The sequence below is a fragment of the Chinchilla lanigera genome, unplaced genomic scaffold, assembly GCF_000276665.1.
Source record: "Chinchilla lanigera isolate Chin_1 unplaced genomic scaffold, ChiLan1.0 scaffold00004, whole genome shotgun sequence".
Lineage (NCBI taxonomy): Eukaryota > Metazoa > Chordata > Mammalia > Rodentia > Chinchillidae > Chinchilla > Chinchilla lanigera.
Genome location: NW_004955405.1, coordinates 40,646,693 through 40,658,817, shown reverse-complemented (window position 1 = coordinate 40,658,817; position 12,125 = coordinate 40,646,693). Strand labels below are relative to the sequence as shown.

Sequence of the window (12,125 nt, the reverse complement as noted above, 5' to 3'; positions counted from 1 at the left end):
TTCTCCTTTTAAAATGAGAAAAAAAGTCGCAGGTGATACCAAAATTGCAGGTTTGGGGCTTTAAAAATTTTATTAGTCCATGGTGATCATATTCCTCGTGGGGAGCTGGCATGTGCACGTAACACATCCTCATTCTTTGCGCCACCCCCCAAGCCCTTCCCGCTCCCTCCATCGGGAAAATTGCAGATTTTCGAAACAGGAGCCTGTGCCCTTGCTTCCTTCCCTTGCTCTTCAGTAAAGAGCAGGTGAATTCTCCTGGTAACATCCACAGTGTCCGCTCCAGTCATCTCTGACGCCTCCCCTGCCGCCTCTTCCTCTGGGGCTGTGTGGAAGGGGAACTAGAGGGAACAAAATTCATTCGTCTAATAATTGAGTGCCTTCTGTACTGTGTATACTGAGTTTTGTGCATTAGGAATTTGGAGACAAAAACAAACATGGAAACTGAGCCCATGGAACTTTTGTTTTTTCTGTAAATTATACTTCTCATGCAGCAAACATTTATTGGACTTATTGTTGATCCAGTCATTTGGGGGTGTATTAGTTTTCTCTCACTGTGACACAATGCCTGAGATAATAAGGGACAAGATTTTTTGGCTTATGGTTTGAGAGGTTTCAGTCCATGGTCTCTTGGCCCTGTTGTCTGTATGGTGGGGAGCACAAATCAAAGGAAACTGCTCACCTCATAATAGCTAAAGAGCAAAGAGGGATGGGTGAGCGCCCATATTCCCTTCCACGCGTGCACCAGTGACCTCGTCCAAGGGGGTTTTCATCTTTTCAACGTTCCACTACCTCCAAATAGCACCAAGGATTAGAAACCAGCCCTTTAACACATGGTCATTTGGGAGACATTTCAGATTCAAACTCTAGCAAGGTAGGTGCTACATTTGTAATAAATTAGAAAGATTTTAATTTACCTCTCAAAAAAGCACACTTAGAAAGTTTATGGAATAGGAAGCTATGATCTTAAGGTAATACCTTGCAGTTTACAAAATATTTGCATAGATATAACCTCAGTGAAGCATTGAAAAGGTATTGTTCCCACTTTATGGGTAAGAAAACAGGGTCAAGAGAATGAAGAAACACAAATGGACTCAAGCTAAGGGCTATTAAAGTATCTGGATGCCCAGTCTGTGTCCAATACTGTGTTAACTGCTTTTTTGGGTAACTATGAATTTATTTTTGGAGTAAAGGTCTCTTGGAGAGGATATCAGCAAGCATAACATCCCGATAGAAAAAAAAAAATTTTAAAGAGGATCTTACACATCTTTGAAAATCGGTTTGTCCCACCTTATATGTCTAAAAAAGAGATTGAAAATACATGAAGCCACATGAATTAATGACTTGGGAAGTTGTACTTCAGTAACTTAAAGCATTAATATTCTGATTTTATAAATCAAAGGGTCTTTGATTCTAATTTAAGTCATCCATTGACCACTGACGAGACTTTGGTCCCAGGAAAATTAAGCGGCTTGTCCAAAGTCAGTAGTAAAACCCGGCTCTAGGACGAGAGCCTAGAGCAGCCGCTGCAGCACATGGCCTCCCGGTTAGTTATGTGACTCTTTCAGTGACTAGAGAGTACTCTAGCACTACCTCCAATTCCTGTTGACTTCCAGGGGGCATGGTACCAAGGAATTAGGAATTAGAGCTTAGATAGTCAAAAGCAACAGACAGTGTATTTGCAAGTCACTGCTCTGAAAGATAGTGCTATCACTCTATACATATATGGTATATGAATAGTGCTTTCTGTTTCCCAAATATCGGCTATGGATTATCTGATTTAACCCTTTTAATAGCTGAAAACTGTAAGGTCAGTAGGGCAGGCACTATCTTCTTTTTTATAGAGAAAAGGGAAGTTCCAGGTATTGATTAGCTTGCTAGTAAGCAAGTAAGTCTCCTAATAAGTGGTATAGTTAAGGGCTGGAAGGGCTCTGGATTCCAATAACAAAATGTTATGAAGAAAAGTTACGAACTTTCAGGTTAGGGCAATGAAGAAGGCTGCACACCGGTACTGGTCATTCGTTCTGGACTTTGGTATATCCTGCTGTGGCATTTCCTCTTGCCATGAAAATGGGCGAGCTGGAGTGCACCAGACTGAAGGGCTTTAAGTAGTACCTGGTGCTGTTTTTAAAATCCTGCTCTTCACAAGCAATACTTTCTGTACATTTTTTTAGAAGTGGAAATTCAGGAACTGAACAGCTCAGTTTATTGACTGCAGCTCGCGAATCTGAGTTCAGAGAATCCCAGCAACTCCGGACAGGACGTGTCCTCTGGGAACCAGCCCCTCCCTGTGCGGGGCCACTCAGCCTCTCTTAAACTAGTGCCCTCGGCTCTGAAACGGAGAGTGCAAGCAGAGGTCTTAGCTCTCAGTTCTAAAATGTTGGTGATTTGGGAAACCACAACCATGTTCGAATATGCTCATTCTTTAGAAAAAAAAAAATCTATTAATAAGGTTGTGCAAATCAACTATCAGAACTGTGATATGTGAAATCATTGCTTTGTATACCTTTGAAGAGCTGATTCAGTTGATCTGTGCTGAGGCCTGGGTACTCATAACTGTAAAAGTTTCCCAGTTGATTCAACCCAGCAGCCAGGAGTGAAAACCACTGAACCAGTATTCTTATAAGAGGATCAGCCACTGAACTCGTTTTTTGGTGCACTTTCAGGCCATGTACATATAAGAGTCTTTGAGAAATCAGAATAACTAGCTGGTTGTGATGATGCATACCCGTAACTCCAGTACTCCGGAGGCTGAAGCAGAAGGATCCCAAGTTTGAGCCTAACCTGACCAACTTAGTGATTGAGCAAGACCCTGTCTCAAAATAAAAAATAAAAGAGGACTAGGGATGTAGCTCAATGGGAGGGCCCAGGTTCAATCCCCAGCACTACGATCAGTCAAATCAGAATCACCCTGCAAAATGAAAGTTATCTTTATTTCATTTTCTACCAAAAATGAAGTTTCCCTGGCATCGTGAAGTTCAGTTTGTTCCTTTTAACAAATATTAGTGCACAGCCTTGCCTTAGACGATATAAAAAGTAAAACCAAGGAGAAATAATTGATCTTGTCCTTTGGGGATATAAGAAACAACCAGACAATAAAAAAGTTTTTATGATAGGAAGGAAGTTGAACTTAGTGTACAAATCCAAGCAAGATAAACACTAATGGGTAAGGGAGTCATCGGAGAACCTTCTCGGAGGATGTGAGTAATGTAGGGTGGTGGAGACCTTAGAGGGTGCCCAGACAGGGAGAAATAGTACGTGAAAAAGTCGAAGGCCAAAATTAACATTTGTTGAGTAGCGGTACCAGATACTAACTTGGTTGTACTTGAAGGCCAGCAGTAGGAATTTCTTTGGGGTCAATTTTGTCAGCCAGATAAGGAAAAGTTTAATTCAAGAGATGTTTCATAATCAATGATGGCTTTATAACCAGCCAATCTCACTTCAGCTGACAACATATTATACTTCTGAAAATACTACCCGACAATGCCATATGACATAAAATAGACCCGGGAGACCAGAGGAAAGGTCTGTTGCTGGCTGGCTTCTGATCCTTATGCACATTATTTTATCTCTGGATCCCACTTATAAAATTAGAGCTGGACTACATGACTTCAAAGGATTTTTTTACACACTAAAAAACTTATGACTGCTTGATCCAGCCTTTTGGCACCTTTCTGGGGTTCCTGGGTACTATTTTCAGTATTCTAGCGGAGCCCCTGCTGTTCGTCCCTGGCAAATTTACCTATAATTGTTTAATATTGACTGTGCACAGTGGGACTCTCAAATGAAGCACATGAAATGGGCTCTGCCCTTTAGAAGGTTTTCTTTATCCAAGAGCTGGAATGTGGGTCAGACCTATTTGCATCTCACTAACTGGAATCCCATCCAAACACCTCTTGGGAAAACCCTGCGCTTTGGGTGGCAGTGCAGTAATGTGGTGAAAGAACTTGGACAGGGAATTGGAAAACCTGTTCTCTACTCCCCGCTCACTGTGCGAGCCTCAGAAGCGGATCATTTGTCAAGTTCCTTGAAACCTGCCTGGCAAACAGTTTTTTGTGTCTAACAGGAAGACCTGAAAGCCAAACGATTCCTGTTTGATTTTTAACTCTGGGTGTTCTGTTTGAACATTGTTTTCACCTTTAATGAGCATAATTATACTTCCTTGGAGAAGGATGTAAGGGTTAAAAGAAACGGCAAAGTGTCTGGCACAGGACACCCGGCACGGCGCAGTCACTCCCAAGCCCTCTGAACCGAAGGAGGTTGGGGAGATTCAGGGCAAAAGGACCGTGTTAGCTCCTACGCAGCACAAATGCCTGGGTTTTTGTTGTTGTTGTTGCTGCTGTTTTTAACAAAAGTAACCCTAGCATTCCGCTTTGGCAGAATGTAATACAGTTCTGTGTACCGACATGCTGTAATACGGTTTAAAAAGAACAACTGTTCTATGGGTAAATAAAGGCTCCCAGACAGCCCTCCAGTACCCCCTCCCCGTGTCAATGCCTTAGCACCGAGCTTTCTTGGGATTCACATCAGAGGAAAGCTGTTCTCACAACCCTTCTTCCCACCACCTTTTGCAGTAAAGCATTAATTTACTTACCAACATTTGATTAAACTCTTAAGGTCCAACCCTAGGAGGAGGTGGCAGTGGACAAAGGGTTATTGTCATTCATCATCAACACATTTTAGTCTTCCCCTCGAGTTGCCTATGAAGGATTAGCATTTCCCTGAAAGGAGGAGGACAGAATAAATTGCATCCACCGCCAAAGAGCTGCCAGCTCCTTTCAGCTGGGGGCACATACCGGGAACTTTTCCCATATTACTCAGCTTTAGCTCAACTTTTGGGCAGGGCCTCCATCTGAATTTCATGGGTTTCAGGGTCAGTCAAAACAGAATTGTAGGGTTGCTGAGGTCAGAGGCCACCTCTGTCAAAGGGTAGTGACCTTAACAGCAAGAGGTAGCCAGACCCCTCTTCCTCCCCACACCCCAATGACTTCATCCTGGTGAATGCTTGGCTCATGGTACCTCCCCTACAGAGCTTTTTTTCAACCTGGTAATAAAAATCCTCCTGTGACCTGGTATTTTTTTTTTTTAACATTATTACTGACTTTCTTTGTTCCCGTTCCTCCAAATCTTGGTCCTTGATAATGTGTTGGTCCATGCGTAGCTTGGGGCCAGCTTGCCTGCCCTTTACATCTAGCGAGTGGATGCAGCTTGGGGTGCAAGGAAGACCTGGCACCCAGCTTAGAAACTGCCTGCATTTAGCGGGCACAAACATTTCCCGGAACTTCTGAAATTCTCTTGGAGTCCAGTAGGTTCTATTACCGTGGTCAAAGTTGATTTAAAGCTGCAAAGCCGCTTAGGAGATGGAACGCCGGTGATATGCTGTGGGAACAAAAGCTGGAAGGAGGGGGCTGGGCTGTAGCCCGGTGGTAGAGCGCTGGCCTAGCATGCATGAGGCTGTGAGTTCAATCCCTAGTACCAAAAAAGCAAAAAGGCCCCAAGTCCAAAGGCAGGTGTCTTTCCTTTTTTTTTCTTTTGAGGTGGAGTCTCGCTGGGTTGCCCAGGCTGGACTCTAGCTCCCGGGATCAGGGGATGCTCTCACCTGGACCTCCTGCGTGGCAGGGGCTGTGGCCAGGCTGTTGTGTCTGGTTTCAGTTTTCCAATCTCAGCTCTTCCCCCCGGAACTCTGTGGCCACGGGCAAGGCACGAAGCAGGAGGTTGTAAGCTGGAGGGAGAAGGACTCCTGTGCGCCCGGGGCACAGGAGACTCCAGGACACCGGGCCTCCGCGGGTGAGGGCAGGCCCGGCTGGGTTCAGAGCCACAGCACAGCCCACTGGGCATGCAGGAGGAGGGTGCTGCAGAGGCCTCCGCGCAGGGTGGGCCTTCTGCCTCCACTACATTGCAGGCTTCAGGCGGACATTCTGTAGCACCGTTTCTGAGAGGTGTCACATGAGTCAGGGCACTTGCAGGCCAGCCTTTCTAGGGCCCCAATTTGGCAGATCCCTGGGCATTCACTCACCGCGCTGGCCCCCCACTTAGGAGCCTCACAAATACCAAATAGCCGCGCTGCAGCCGTTTCTGAGGCAGCTTCTGTCACGGTCAGAACTCACTCTTCTTCATAATAGATCTTCAGCCACTGGTTTTCGTTCTCGAGGCATTTATGATGAGAAAGGGAGGCGTGAGACCGGGGAGCCCTGTTTCTCCCGCCCGCCCTCGCTCATCGCCCACACGCCTTCCCTAGCAACAGCGCGTTCTTCAGCGCTGCGGCCCACGTCTTCCGCCCCACCTACGCCAGCAGCAGCAAAATATGGGGGTGCGAGGGCTTGAGGGGGCACGCTGGCATGCAGGCGGAGGAATGGGGGGAGCGATGCCGGGAGGAGGCCGGTGCGGCACGAAAGGTTCTGACCTCCTTGGAAGAAGAGGAAGCCCCAAAGCCTGTGTCCGGGCTGTGCTTGGAAGGCTGCCCAGGAGCCGGAGCAGAAAGTTCCAGGTTCGAGGAGGAGGCAGGCGGCAGACTGGCAGTGAGCGGAGTGGCTGCAGGGCCAGCCCAGCCCCGGAGCTAGGGAAAGGTTCGACTACGGGGAGAGCGCTCAGGGTGGCCAGCATCAGCCCTTCTCGCCCTGGCCACTGTCCTCCACATGGACACACAGACTCCCGTTCAAAAGAAACCTGAGCCTGAGCCTCCGGAGTCAGCGCGGAGAGGTCGTCCCCTCCTCCGCCTTGACTGCTTGAGAATCGAATCGTCTGGGGCAGTTATTCACTGCGCGGGCCCTCCTACACTCTTGGGTGGAACCAGAGTTGGACCTCACTTCTATTTCATTTGAAAACCAATAAGTATATCCAACTTTTAAAACAAGCTTCTGTGACAGTGCTTGCATACCCTTGCCTGCTTTCTCACTACATTTCAGAGAGCTTTCTTTCTTTTTTTTTTTTTTTTTTTTGGCTACATTGGCAATGGAACAGAATTTTATTTAAAGAGCTTACTGGTTCAAACACTATTGATTGAACAGCTCTGATTCATTTTCTACTCCATATAAAATGTAGTAACATCTGATGTTTATACACATAAGCAGCTGAGTGTGGTGGCACACGCCTGTAATCCCAGCACTTGGGAGGCTGAGGCAGGAGGATCACTGTGAGTTCAAGGCCAGCCTGTGCTACATGGTGAGTTCAAGGCCAGTCTGCACTGCATAGTAAGACCCTGTCGCCAAAAAAATGTTTGTTTTTTTTTTAAAGGTTCACATAAGCAAAGACGCTGAAGCAAAGGCTCCCAAAGGAATATCTGATCGTCAGGCAAGAGAGAAGCTAAGACCACACAGTAAGTGGGTTTCTGTGGCTCACACTCACAGCCTCTGACAAACACAAAAAGACGTGAATGGGAAACTGTCTTTTTACACACAAAACTCTGGCTTAATGAACTTTTCTTCCTGAAACAACACCTCAGCTAAGAAGTGTTGTGAAATTCGGAGCTTTCCTTCCTCCTGGATGCCAGGAGACCTGTAGCACCCTGTCCACGCCCCTTGTGCTGCAATAGATGGAGTACTTATGCTGCCCTTCTCCCCAGAGTTTAATATGCTAAAAATCTTGCCAGTCTGCCTGTAGGAGTGAGAAGTTGGGACAGACACTGTCCCACGGGAACCTGCCTCCTTTTCGTCCTTCTCCAGACCTGGCCTGGGAAGCGCTGGTGGACATGTCTGGAAGGTGGGTACTCAGGCCGGTTCTGATGGGGACTCCTGTCCAGAGTGGCGGGCAGGCGTGTGGGCTTGGAGCGAGGAAGGGCTGGGCTTTTGTGCGACGGCGCAGGTGAGCAGGCCTAAGTCATGGCAGGAGCCTCAGCCTGTGTCCTGGCACCAGATGGCGGGGCCAGCGCCCGCTCTCCACGGCCGCCTCTCACCCTGCGTCGCCACCCAGCTGCCAGCCCAGCCTGTCTCTTCTCCCTAGCTGCCCACCCTCCTCACTCAGCCCTGCCAACCTGAGTCCATCAGGCCACAGACTAATTCGGAATGTCAGGCTCCTGGAACACGCCTGCTTGGGGTCCAGGCAGGGGAGGGGCCCCGCGCAAGGTCACGTGCAGGGGCCGGGGCTCTTCTCAGGACTTCTGCTTCTCACCCTGCTTAGGCTGGGCTCACTCAGCGGCCGAGGCTCAGCTTGGTTGGTGCCTGGTTGCAGGCTCCAAGGGGCCCCCGTCTGCTTTTTCTCCAGATCTGGGGTATACTAGAGACCTGAAAAGGGACACAGCAGGACACATGCCCGGGACGCCACCGGCTGCAGTGTGGGTGAGCTGTCCTGTCTGCTGTTCCTGACGTCAGCGAGTTTCAAACTGGCAGAGCCCTTTCTACAGCAAGGCCTAGGAGGGGAGCGCTCCTTCACTGCCAGCGCGGCTCTGTTCTTCTGACAAGTGACTGGCCCTGCTCCCAGCTGCCAACCTCCCCGTCCCCATTCGGCACACGGGTGTGGGGCCATGCAGGGAGAGAAGGCGCCTTGGGGCCACGTGCTCACAGCACCTGCTGCCTTTCCAGAGTCCGATCCTGAAGGTTTCGGGACATCTGGGAGCCCAGGGTGTGTGCGCCCCGAGGAGGAAGCACTCAGTGACCGCTGGCCCCCAGCTCGCTGCCTCCTGTTGCCCAGCGCTGGGAAGGAGGGCGCCGCAGGCTGTCCCGAGGGGCTCCGGAGCGGCTGCTCTTCTCTTGGCCTCACGCCTCTGCTAACTGTGACAATTTTTTGCCTCAAGAGGTGTGCACTTAGTGAGCTTGTGGCTGTTTCTTGTAAACAAGTGTGGTTTATCATGTTCCTGCTACGTGGCTAGAGAACTGGGTGAGAACTTAATTTCGTGTACTCAGTAAAGGTTAGACTTACAACGTTCTTCACATAGGGAGCACCAGCTTTGACTGTAAGAGAGTGGCAGGGCTGGCCGTCCCCAGGTTTATTTTATGCACTGACTGCATCTGAAATTTCATTCTTCTCACCCCTTGCATAACACAAAGCCAACTAATGGGTTGTGGATAAAAGAAAAAACAAACTCACCCTCAGAGAGTGAGATCCAAGGTCTACTTTCTTTCTGTAGAACAGCATAGCTAAATATATTTAAGGGGATGCTGTATATAATACATAAATAGCTTTCACCTTAAAATCATCTTCAGGTATAAATACGTTATGAGCTCGGCTTTAAAAATAAATCTTTCAAAATGCAAATTGAGGTGTCAAATTCTCATGCCTTTGGGTTAAGACAGTCATTGCTGCCATTTCTGGAAATCCATGGCTCTGAATTTCCCTTTGTTTTTATATTCTTAACGTTTGGGCAGAACACAGTCATTTCATTTCTGTATCCCAATCCTCTCAGCCCCAGAATCAAAGCACAGTGCTGGAGAAGAATTTCATACTTATTACGTATTCAGTAATGTTACCATTCTGTTCAGAAGTTTATTAGCATGTAAAGCAGTGCACTTGAAATATCTTCACACCCAGTGTGAGCTAAGTAAGAACTCTCAATGATGCTGGCATGGAAGAGTAACGTTCCCTGTAAGAGTTGAGAGGCGCCTGCCTTTACTGACATCAGGCATTCTGCACACTGACGGTGCAGACCAGCAGGTCCCCTGACCCTCAGTCGGGCTGTAGGTCCTATGCTCACTCATCGGTCAAGACAGGACGTTCGGCCTTTCCACACTGTAATTGTTGTGGTATGACATGACAGGGCAGTGGGGAAGGACGCCATCCAAGACCACTTAGGGTTTTTTTTGTTCTGCCTACTTAAAGCGTGAATGTTTAAGAATATTATTTATATTGCATGCACAGACGTCCTGTCAAGTGCAAAATCAGAAGGAAGAAAGCAAGTTGTTTCAATACCTTTTATTCGAGTGTGAAACCATTCACATCTTGCACAACTGTACAGATAAAACTATCTCCATTTTAGCCGTAGACATGATTATCACACTGAGCGGTGTGATCAAAAGTTTTATTTACAGAACAATTGCTAACGTATCCGATGTCATATTTCCATTTATTTCTTACCCATAGGGTAATAGGTCCACCATAATTGTGTGGTGCATTTTATGATACAGAAAGAAAGCCTATGTTAATCTCTAACAAACCTCACAAATTACTACAAATCTGACAGAAAAATGCCTATGAAAAAAATGTTCCCAAAAGTACAATACATTTTTTATTTCCACACATACACAGTATAGTATAGGCTCAAAGGCACAGCTCTGAATCTTTCTTCTATCAAAGTGTCGGAAATTATTATAGTCTTATGAAGAAACTATGAAAGTCGCTCTCACACTTGGTGCTAAGTTAAAGTTTGGTCCAAACAGCTTCAGAATGTTAACAGCAGAGCCGAGTGTGATACTCAAGGCCACAAATCACATTCTCAAAGAACCTTCCCAAACCCTCTCCCGCCTTTTGCTGACACTAACCATTGTGCAAATTCAGGACAAACCCTTGTACATAGAAGAACCGGTCCCCTACGGACCTCAGTCCACTTAAGGCAACAGAACAGGCCTCCTCTTCCCTCCGACAGTGCTTCTGTTCTAGGCAAGGCAGGTACGCGGCGGACGGATGCGAGCAGCACAGGGAACCAGCCTAGAGTCCCTGGCGTCTCCCTGGGCCCTGGCCTTCCAGGAAGCCGTGAGATGCAACCAGGAGGGAGGGGCATACCACACAGGTGGCCGGGTGACTGTTCTTGGCAAGTGACGTGCCCGTGCGAGAACACAACCAGACTCCATCTCCAGGATCCATCCCTCAAGACTACAGGGCTTCGCAGGGCCCACAGGAACACAAGTAGCCTACAGGGAGGGCTCGCCCGCACGAAGCCGAGCTGTGGGACAGAGGGGGAGGCGCAGGCGGCCTGCCCAGCGAGTGCTCTAGAGAAACAGTCCAGGAACCCAGTCCCAGTGACTTCTGGCGAGACCTTTTTCTGAACTAACGTTTACTCCTCCCATAGTGGGTATCTTCCTGTTCGTGAGGACAATGGGTGCCTAGGAACTGCCCACCAGTTACGATGTATAGAGATAAAGTCTTCTGGAGGGCGGGTATTGGGCTTATTATCATTATTATTATTAACATTAAATATGGATGACCACGAGAGCAGTCACTTGGCCCACCCTGTGGAGGCCTCTCCGTTGATGTAAGCAAAGCCAGGGAAGTGTTGCATGTGCTCGTACTCGGAATTCCTGCGCGTGCTCAGGGGTGTGTACATGTCACTAGAGTTTCCGTACCTCGCGGTGTGCACAGACGGGCTCGTGTAGCACGTGTTGGCGGTGGGCACCTCTGGCCACCGGGGAGTGACTGCGGTGGGGTGCAGCCTGGGGGTGCTGCTCATCAGGCAGGGCTCCATCCGGGAAGTGGGGCTATTGAAAGGGTACTTGGGGAGGGGAAAGAAATGCACAAAGAGAAAATTAGCTTGAGGTTGCATACACATCACACCAGTCAGTTTAACTTTCTTAAGACACTATCCAGTAACTTTCACTCTCAGTAACTTTCCAAGGATGGGGATGTAGCTCAGCGGCGCAGCACCTGCCTGGTAAGCACAAGATCCTGAGTTCAATTCCCAGTACCAAAAAAAAAAAAAAAAAAAAAAAGGACACTATTCACTAGAGCTGACAGAATCAGCTAAACTTCTGGAAGGCTAAATGGAAGAAATGCAAGGGGTTCCATAGTCAGCATCTGGCTTGGGCTCCTCATCTGGACTATCCTGGGAAGTCAAACCCAAAAGGAGGGAAAACCCCACTGGGAAAACCGGAGGGAGGGAGGGAGGAAGGGAGAGAGGAAGGGAGCACGCGTGTGTGTATGTATGCATGCGTGCATGCGTGTGCTAAGAACAGCATGCCTAGATAACTGTGGATGTATCGCTGGATGACTGTGAGATTTATCAGTAGTCGTAGAGGTGTGCTAGGTCCCACTCCAACCACCCAAAAGAACAATATTGCCTAGTCAAACACAGTGATGTTATTAAAAATAGCATTTTACAGTTGCATTCAATTATGAACTGCAGCCTAAAAACAGGGTTTTGGAGAGAAAGCAAATCAACAGCGTCAACGGTTAGTATCAGTGTCTACCATTTAGAGAGTGTCTCTCTTTTCCTGAGCAGGAAAGGGAAGTGGCAGGAGAGTCAGGAGGAGCCAGGGAGCAGGGGA

The 12,125-nt window shown here is 47.9% G+C and overlaps 1 protein-coding gene and 1 long non-coding RNA gene across 5 annotated transcripts in view; one reads left to right on the top strand and one right to left on the bottom strand.

The window, feature by feature from the left end:
- The first annotated feature begins 331 nt into the window (after nucleotides 1-331).
- On the top strand, nucleotides 332-9,180 carry LOC106149629. Its single transcript, XR_001235938.1, has 4 exons — nucleotides 332-871; nucleotides 7,231-7,312; nucleotides 7,586-7,695; nucleotides 8,197-9,180. It is a non-coding gene; the product is annotated as an uncharacterized LOC106149629 (long non-coding RNA).
- A 645-nt stretch (nucleotides 9,181-9,825) lies between these two features.
- The window catches only part of Rfx4 (regulatory factor X, 4 (influences HLA class II expression)), a 165,602-nt gene continuing 163,302 nt past the window's right edge, over nucleotides 9,826-12,125 (bottom strand). For all 4 annotated transcript variants that reach the window (XM_005374623.2, XM_005374622.1, XM_005374624.1 and 1 more), the window contains one exon: nucleotides 9,826-11,353. In XM_005374623.2, the coding sequence (XP_005374680.1) occupies nucleotides 11,081-11,353 (273 nt within the window). In that variant the 3' untranslated portion in view covers nucleotides 9,826-11,080. The remainder of the gene's footprint in view (nucleotides 11,354-12,125) is intronic.